Genomic DNA, 9,916 nt, shown 5'->3' with positions numbered 1-9,916 from the left:
TTTATATATTCTGCATACAAGCTCCTTAAAAATATGTAATTTGTAAATAGGCTGTTTTTTTCACTTTCTTGATGCTACGCTTTGATGCACAAAAGTTTTTAATCTTGATGAAATCCAAATTATTTTCTTCTTACATTACTTGTGCTTTTGGTATCTTTAAAAATCATTTGCCCAATGAAAGGTCATGAAAGTTTACCACTATAACCTCATTAAGGAGTTTTATAGATTTAGCTCTTTGATACATTTTGAGTTAACTTGTATATATGATGTGAGGCAAGGGTCCAACTTCATTCTTTTTCCATATGGCTATCCAGTCCCAGCACCTTTTCCTGAAAGTACTATCCTTTCCTCATTAAATGGTCTTTGCATCAGCACTCTTGCCAAAAATGAAAATTAGCTACCATAGACACATGGTTTTATTTCTGGACTCTTAATTCTATTCCATTGATCTATATATGTCTTATCCTTGTGCCAGTATAACACTGCCTTGTTTACTGTTGCTTTGTATTTAAGTTTTGGAATCAGAAGTGTGAGCCCAACTTTGTTCTTCATTTTCAAGACCGGCTATTCTGAGTCTCATGCAATTACATATAACTTCTAGAATCAGCTTGTTAATTTCGACAAGAAGTCTTCAAGGATTCTGATGGGGATTCAATTCAATTGTTTGATCAATATGAAGAATACTGTAATGATATTAGGTCTTCTAGTCCACAGACATGGAATACCTTTTCCATTTACTCAGGTCTTTTTAACTTCTTTCAACAATGTTTTGTAGTTTTGACGTATTAAGTTTTGCATCTCTTTTGTTAAACATATTCCTACAATTTTATTTCACTATTATCGTAAATGGAATTCTCTTAATTTCCTGTTAACTTTAAATTATTGACATATTTTTGACTTATGTCTTCGATTTTTTTATTTTTGATGTATCCTGTCTTTTTTGTTCCTCTATTCCTCCTTTACTGCTTTCTTTTATATTAAGTGAATATTTTTAAATGAGCGCTTTATTTAATGTTTTTTTCAACTTCAGTTTGTTTAGTAACGGTTGATCTAAGGCTTACTTTATATATCCATCGCTTCAGATTTTTCCTAGCTTAATTTCAGTGAGGTATAGAAATGTTATGCCTTTATAGCTCTATTCCCTTCTCCTCCCTTTTGTCATGTTATTATTCTAGTATTTATTACTGTTATATATCATTTAACTGTTACAACAATTACTTTACTATCTGCAGTCATTTCTTTAGCCCAATACAGTTTTGTTCCTTTGTGCTATTAGCAAATACGTATTACAGAATATTACATTTAAATATTATATAGGCCTAATATATACACAGTATTTATAGAACTGTTTTAAAATTAGTTAACAGAAAAAAATGAGAACTTTATGCTGTCTTTTATAATTCCATAATAATTAACTTTACCAGTGTTTTTTTCCCCATTTTCACCAATGTGGATTCAGACTACTGCCTGAGGTCACCTGCTTTCAGGTTTAAGAACTTCTTTTAGTATTTCTTATAAGGTGGGTTTGGTAGCAACAAATTCTGTTTTTGTTTATCTGGGAATTTTTTATTTCATTTTCATTTTTAAATGATAGTTTTGCTGGATATAGGATTATGGGTTAAGATTTTTGAGCACTGTGAATATATTACCCCACTGCTTTCTGACATGTACTGTTTCTGCTCAGAAGTCAGTTGTTAACCTTTCTAGTGTTTCCTTGTAAGTGATGAGGAGTTTTTGTCTTGCTCCTTTCAAGATCTTCTCCTTCTCTTTGACCTTCAGTATTTTTAACATGCTATGTCTATTTGTGGATTTCTTTGCATTTATTTTACCTGGCATTCACAGGGTTCCCTGGATATGTAGCTTAATGTCTTTCAATAAATACAGGGTGTTTCCAGCCATTATTTCACTAAATATATTTTTGCTTTCTCTCTGCTCTCCTGGTACTACTGCTTCATGGATTTTGGTGCATTAATAGTGTCCCACATTTCTCTGAGGCTCTGTTCATATTTTTCATTCCTTTTTTCCCCACAGTTTTTGAGAGAGGCCTTAGGCACATGAACTTCTACATCTTCTGTCGCAAAATAAGTCAATTCCTTCAGGAAGGAATTAGAAGCCATCAGTTTTATCAACTCCTTAGGCCCCACTGGCAAAATCGCTAAGCCCAAGCTCTGGAACAGAGGGTGGAAGAATGGCATGTTTTACTTTGAGTTAACACCCACACTTCAGGAGCTTAGCACTCTCCTATGGTCTTCTCAGCTTGCCTCGTGTGATGTGAAACCACAGGCTCCTGGGCTTTGGGGCCCCCAGTGTTCCCAACAGTACTTTACAAGTAAGGGTTTAGCAGAAGGGAGTCCCCACCTCTTGACAGCACTCAGCTGGAAGTAAGCCTCCACAACTGGCAGTGGGGCAGGATGAGAAATGATGACGTTCTGCTCCTCCCAGGAGGAAAGCCTTCCCTCCCCCATGAGATGGAGCTTGTGAAGGCAAAATCTGAAGTTTCTGGCTCACTGAACTGGGAGGGAAAAGGGAGGCAGTGGTCTTGTTTCAAATATCACAGACTCTCGCTTTTCTTACCCAATTTTTGTAGACATTTTTGAATAAATATTTTTTCATTTGCTGTATGTCCTTTGGACCATTTCCAGAGGCTTTTAAAAGTTGTTTTTATAAAAAAAAATTATTTTCACTAGTTTTACTGGGGACCAGCATCATGAGTCTCTTCAGGCTGTCATGCCAGAAGACAATTTCTGCAGTTTCACTTTTGAAGAATTTATATTGTACTGTCAACTGTTTAGGACATCCTAAAATCAGGCAGAGACAGACCTGAAGACTTTGACTTCTAGTGGCGATACAACTTAGTTTTAAGTGGGAAAGGTATATTTGCATGTAAACTGACATTACAATGGTTCAATCTTTGGGAAATATTTTCACATCATGATGACTTCTATCTCCTCTAAAACCATATAACTGCAAAGATGCATACATAATAAGCTAAAGAGGACTCCCACAGAATATCAGCAATAAAATAAATATTGTGTAACAGGTGGAAAAAGCAACTGACTTGACTATATAGAATAAATTTCAAGTAAAAAGTAAGCCCAAAGTCAGAGTAAGCTAGAGTAAAATCTGTGGCAAATAGAGAAAAGCATTAGTATCTTTTATATAAAAAGTTTTAATTAATAAGAAACATCTAATGTCTGAATAGAAAGAAAGGTGAAGAATATGCTCGATTGCCAGAAGCTATACTAATAACGAATGATAACATCTAAAAAGCTCTCCTTTAATAATAACTAGAGATGTAATTGAAGACAGCAATAATGGCCGGTTTTTGCATTGTGTAGTAGCACACACACGTGGCTAGATGAAGTGTAAATTATTATACTCATCCCAGAAAGCAATTTGGTAAAACACAGCAAGATGATTTTTACTTTTAAGATGCAATATGATGGAAATTTTAAGAAATCACCTTTATGTAAAAAAGGTTTATCACAGCATCATGAAGAAAACCTATAAACATATATATGCAAAATAAAATGTTTAAATAGATTATATTGCATCCACAGAACCATATAAACACAGACATTAAAAATGGATTTTATAGGGCTGTTAAATAATAAAAAAGTAACTGAAAAATGGAAACTAATTTTATTCACACTATTACATGTACAAACATAGAGGAAAAAAATAATATGAGGAAAATGACTATTTTTGGACTGTGGAGCAAAGTGATTTTTTTTTATATTTGCCAATACAATTATCTTCCAAGAACAAATTATAGTGATTAAAATAAAAACATTTAATCACAAAATTATGAATTTATAATTTATATAAATTACACATTTATATAAATAAAAATTTAAAAGCATCTATAATTCTACCTGTTATCCTACTGTTAATATTTTTAAGTATAATCTATACATATGTACACAATATTGTCATAGTTGGGAAAATAGAACTAAACATTTAAAGAATTAAAATATACTTAAAAACCTACTTTGTCATCCACTGAATTTTAAGATCTCGTAATGCTTCAGTAAACTCTTCTTTTAAATCTTTCTCTTTTTCTAAATCTTTTTCTTTATCTTTGTTGCCATTCTTAGTCTTTGTTGGTGGAGGTATTAGGTAGTAATGAACAGGGATTACATCCTATAAATGTGGAGAGAGATTCTTAGATTAATATGCTTAATTTTACATACATCAAAATCATCTTCAATAGCTACATCTCATGTAACATGAGCTGCACCTGAGTTGTACTACGCTGTATTCTAGATTCTAAGGGTCACAATACATCAAAAATTCTAATCTCTAATCACAGTAAGTTTCTCACAAACTGATGCTGAGTAATGATACCTCAAATACCACCTTTAAAATAAAAGAGATAAGGACACACCTTTTCTCCATTTGAGTATATTTGGCATTCTTGGCTTTACTTGGCAGACTGATGACAAAAGTACACTGACCTTTCACATTTTAAATCTGAGAAGGGAAGGAATAAGGTTCAAACTAAGAAAAGATCCTCTTTCTAAGTAAATTTAAGGGGACATTTACACCTTCATTCAACCAACAGGACTTACTGAGTCCCTGTGATGTGCCAGGTAATGCTCGAATAGGTAAAGAACAGACCAGAGGCTGACATTCGATATGAAGAAAACAAAACAGAATAAAAGGATAGACTGACTGTCAGGTAATGAGGGGGAGCTGATGTACACAAAGTGGTTACAGAAAGTCACTCTAAAGAGGTAATATCTGATGCAAACAACCCTAAATGAACAAGATGAGCAAGTGCAAAGACCTGAGCTTGGTAAAAGCAAGCACAGCTGTACCTTCTGAGAAGGTGGGCAGCAGCCAACTTAAGCATGGCTTGATAGAATACAGTTTAAAAAAGAAAAGAAAAAACTCTCCTTCTCTCTCTCTGTATATATGTTCTATGTGCACTAAGAAGCATACCAGAAGAGTTTTATGAAAGATTGTGACACTAAAGACTTCTGCTTTTTTTTGTAATGACTCTAGATCCTGTATGGATTAAAATTTTGGTTCGTATTCTTTCTGGAGAACAGATTATAGGAAACCCTACACCGCACTGGACTAAAAAACAGGTCATAGAAATGGGAGAAAATGAATAGATCTGAGATCTTCTTTAAAGGTCGAACCAATGTGTTTGCTGACAATGTTGAAAAGTATGTGGATGAATGAGGTCAGTTGGGAATGGGGGATGGAAAAAGAAGCTGTGTGAGTGAGAAAGAGAAAGCAAAAAGCATCTAGGATCATGGAAGCCCTGAGGAAAAACCACCATGAAAAAAGATCAAGAAAATGATCAACTGCCCACTTAGCTGAGAGGCAGCAGATGACGTAAAAGTAAGTAAGCGAAAACCTGGCAGCACAGCCTGCTGATGCCGTGGACAAGGACAGTGGAGCAGCACAGGCTGGAGAAGACAGAGATGAAGAGAGAGAGAATGGAAGTCAGCATGCCTGTGCTTCTTCTGAGAAGTTTTGCTTTGAAGACAACAGCAGAGAAATGGAGAGTAACTGCATCTATTTTATTCGCAGATAAGTCTTGACTTGTGAAAAGTAAAGCATTATATAGGAAATGAAATCACATGCTATACCTGCTAGATTTGTTTTTGAAACAATAACGGGGTGTCCTTAATTAAATCATTATTTATTAAGTCTGTTCCTCAAATTCTATCTTCGGAGTTGTATTTAAAATGCTGCTAAATTAAAATACTATATTCATTTTAATTAACAAAGTTTGTAAAATTGAAATAAATGCTACCAAAAAGACATTCACTGAAAAAGCTTTACATAGGTTGAGTAAAAAAATAATACTGCAAGTCCACACCTCCCCCCAAATTGGATTTTTTACGTGTATATACTACACAAATATTCCCATTTTAACACTTTGCACAATTAAACTCAATTTGGAGGTATAAAATGATATAGCAGTAAACAACAGGAACTACGGTTGTAGTTCTAACAGTATGCCAATACAAAATAATAACTCCTATCCCTTGACTCATTTAAAGCACAGAAAACCACTCTGCTGTTAGATAACCACATAAATCCACTTGAAGCCATTGGTTGTCATTCTCCCTTTAGGGTCAGGGAGCCAGAACCTGTAAACAAAGGCCTTATGTGAAGCATGAGGCTGGGAAAAGGAAACAAGTCGACTACTTGGGCTAGCTCTTTCAGGACCCGGCTGCCTGTCCTTCTCTTCTCCTTCTTGAGGTTCACTCTCTGGGTGGGCACTGCCCTGATCAAAGTCAAGGTAAGGGCAACACCTGAGCTGACCTACCACCAAGTTCTTATGGAAACAGACTGCATCAGTGTCGTCCGTACAGCAAAGACAACTCATCTAGGAATTAAAGGGCTAACTGGTCTCCAATATTGACTTTCTGTTAATATAGCTCCATTCTCCTTGGAATCGAGCTTCTTTGCCACCCAGTGTGCTGGAATGAGCGGTCTCCAGTCTTCCTCCCCGAGCTTCCCACACCTCCTCGCCATATCTGGGACAAAGGTACGCTGCTCTTAGGTAGGCAGCCTATGTGTTGTGAGGCATTTCCTCCTCAGACTCAGAGGCATTTGCTACTGTTTTAGTATAGACAAGAGAAAAGAGAATTTAATTTAAAATGAGCAGTCTATTAAAATTAATTTAGGATTTACAATTAATACTAACAAAGACCCACAAAAAGTAGAAAAAAAGACATCCTAGCAACCTTAAACTATCATTAAAAGCAAAAAAGAGACAAGGAAAGTTTATGATGAATTATCTTAGGGAAACAAAAATCGAGGTTTTGTAACCAGCATTTTATGTATTAAATATATCAAATTAACAATTATAAATGCTAGTATAATCCTACAAAATGTTTCAGGATAGGAATTTTTTACTAGTAAAAATTATAAACTTGGCAGCTTTAATTTCTAAGCAAAAGAAAAATGGCCCTATTTTTCACTTGCTGTATCACAGTAATTTGTTCTTTGTGTCAGTAAGTATTAATATTTTTCTGACAGTTCTCAAGGGTTTAACATAGTATCAATTTAACAGAAATAATTTTGTATCTTTAATCTTGAGAAATATTGATTATGGTTTAAAAAGACAGTCAAGAAGAATCTTCAGAGCAGAAATGCTATGAAGATTTCTCTACGGTACATATTTAATGGTAAGTTTAAAAAAATATTCCAGCTATTCATGAAGTACTTCTTTTTTTTTTTTTTTAACAGACATGATTCTCCATCTAGAAAACATGAAATATTTCAACAGTGTTCAACTGAACAGTACTATCTAGAAAGTCAAACTCACCTGCCAAACCAATAACTGCCCTTTAGGCAACATAATGCACTATGATTTCAACTGTGGTCCAAAATAGCAATTTCTTTAGTCCTTAAATTATTAGTAACTGTATATTCAAAATTTTAAAAGTATCACACAACTATTTTGAAGATTTATATAATATTTGAGTGCTATTTATGATGTTAAAGGTGACAATATTCAGGCTGGGTGCAGTGGCTTATGCCTGTAATCCCAGCAGTTTGAGAGGCTGAGGCAGGAGGATTGCCTGAGGCCAGGAGTTTTAGACCACCTTGGGCAACACAAGTGAGACCTCTCTCTATAAAGAGTAAAAATTAGCCAGGCATAGTGGCATATGCCTGTAGTCCCAGCTACTCTAGAGAGACTGAGGTGGGGGGATCGCTTGAGCCCAGGAGCTGGAGGCAACAGTGAGCTATGATCATGCCATTGTACTATAGCATGAGACTATAGAGTGAGACTCTGTTTCGAAAAAAAAAAAAAAAAAAAAAAAAAGTAACTATATTATTGCATTTTATAAGGAATTTTAAAAGAGGGTGTCATACCTTTTTAAATTAAGTCACTGAAACCCAGAGAACAAATGTATTACGAATTGTATACAAAATGCTATTTATCTTCATCAACTGCAAATTATACATGTATTTTTTTCTTTGTAATGTGACCATAAAACTTTAATACTAATTATTTCTAAAATAAGGGTTTTATTGTGTACTTGCATTGATGATAGAAAGGAACAAGCAGAGATAACTCTAGCTGCCAAGTTCTTCAAATGAAGCTTTACTAATCATCAAGTAAATGCCTTCCTATTTATGTTTTTCTAACTATACAACATAATTCAAACAAAATCCACCAAAACTTGCAAAAGGTCAACCAAAAGAAGAAGAAAAATAATTGGCTATGGCCTTTGTCATAAGGGCCATCTATTTTTAACGGATTCCTAGAATACCTTTTCCTTGTTCTCTAAAGTAGTGACTTGCAAACTATTTTCACAATGTCCCAAAGACATACACTAATCATTAATACATAAAATGAAATTACAGTTTTATGAGTCTGATGAACTGACATTTCCTAGTTTTTTAAAAAAGCTGTTTGTATCCCATTATTTGGCTACCAAAATTGGTCAAGACACCTGGCTGAGAAATACTAACCTTTAGGTCTTTATCCAGAAAGATGATTCCTAGTATTTGTATTTTGTTTGGACAAATTGTTTACTATTACATAATAATATGGACATTTCAGAAGACATTTTAATAAAGGAATTTAAGCTATTATAGAATGGTGATTTCCAGTTCCATATCACTATGAATTGAGAAATATAAAGTTATCTTTTGTTTATACATTAGGACATTACTGATTTTCCCACTGTAATTCTTTTTATTTAAAAAGAAATCATGAAAATGATGAATGTCACAGCGGATCTTCACCAGAAAGCTTATTAAATATGTGGTCCTTTTCATATATATATATATATATATATATACACGCTTGCTTGTTTTATTTTGAGACAGGGTGGGTCTCTGTTGTCCAGACTGGAGTGAAGTGGTACGATCTCGGCTCACTGCAACCTCTGCCTCCCAGGCTCAAGCGATCTTTCCACTTCAGCCTCCCATAGAGTAGCTGGGACTATAAGCGTGTGCCATTACACCTGGTTAATTTTTGTATTTTTTGCAGAGATGGGGTTTCACCACATTGCCCAGGCTGGTCTCGAACCCCTGAGCTCCAAAGTGCTGGGATTATAGACTTGAGTCACTGTGCCTGGCCCTAAAATACATTTATAGTAGAAATTTTCTTTTCTGAGTTAAATCTGGCCCCAGCAGTAAATCAAAGATTGCTTAACATGCTGCAGGGAGGCTGATCAGACCACTCAGTAGCGATGGCCTTAAAATCTGTTTGTAGTCTTGGCGTAAGCTTTAATTGTCAGTGAACAGTCCTTATTTCTGTTCCTGCTATGTCCACTGCTTTTTATTGTTTCCGCTCTTTCAGAACCAGAATGGATGCAAGAGCAGGAAATAAAGTCCACTTTAAAAAGGTGGAACATTTTATTAATCAAATCATCCAACTGAAAAGTGCTTTTAAAATAATTAAGTGCTTTAGCTTATATGGCTAAAAATAATCACATTCTTCTCTATAAAATTTTAAATATGAAAAATTTCAAATGTTACTTGTTATATCTGTAGCAAAAAATGAATGGCATTAAAATTTTTGTATACACAGAGAAGAAGAGTGTTGCAGGAATTCATGGTGGGGAAAAAAAAACCTTTAGAAAAGCAGTATGTCAACAATGCTTTTAAGTACAGCTAAGAGCACTATACTGCAGAATGCAAAGGAAGGAAACTAAGGGAGACTTATTAAAAAAAGGCTTATAATAGTGACAGAAAAAAGTTTACTATGCAAATAAGGCTTTAAGACAGCTTTTTTAAGAACTGACAATCAGTACCTTTTTAAATTTTCCTTGTCGTTTTGCTGCAGACTGCCCCTGGGAGTTAGAACGACATTCTGTAAGAAAACATGCATAATCTACACAGGATGGAGGCATTGTCTTTCAGTTTATGTTCCACCTGTGGTACAGCACTCAGAAGGCTCAGGTCTGTGATCAAGATGGCATGCTTTTAAAGA

General features: G+C 34.7%; 1 protein-coding gene across 4 annotated transcripts in view; it reads right to left on the bottom strand.

Annotated features, from left to right (window-relative positions):
- TPP2 (tripeptidyl peptidase 2) overlaps positions 1–9,916 on the bottom strand; it is a 76,652-nt gene that overhangs the window by 13,520 nt on the left and 53,216 nt on the right. For 2 of the 4 annotated variants that reach the window (XR_001817282.2, XM_017501381.2), the window contains exons 24-25: positions 9,738–9,776; positions 3,992–4,143 (exon numbers count right to left, since the gene is read on the bottom strand). Coding sequence is in view for 2 of the 4 variants with exons in the window: in XM_017501381.2 (XP_017356870.1) it covers positions 3,992–4,143; positions 9,738–9,776 (191 nt within the window). In the remaining 2 variants the exon portion in view is untranslated. The remainder of the gene's footprint in view (positions 1–3,991; positions 4,144–9,737; positions 9,777–9,916) is intronic. The other 2 variants (XR_005195932.1, XM_017501389.2) reach the window with 1 other exon arrangement.

Source organism: Cebus imitator, unplaced genomic scaffold (genome assembly GCF_001604975.1).
Source record: "Cebus imitator isolate Cc_AM_T3 unplaced genomic scaffold, Cebus_imitator-1.0 Scaffold14, whole genome shotgun sequence".
In the NCBI taxonomy this organism is placed as follows: domain Eukaryota; kingdom Metazoa; phylum Chordata; class Mammalia; order Primates; family Cebidae; genus Cebus; species Cebus imitator.
This window is presented reverse-complemented; position numbering and strand designations above follow the sequence as displayed.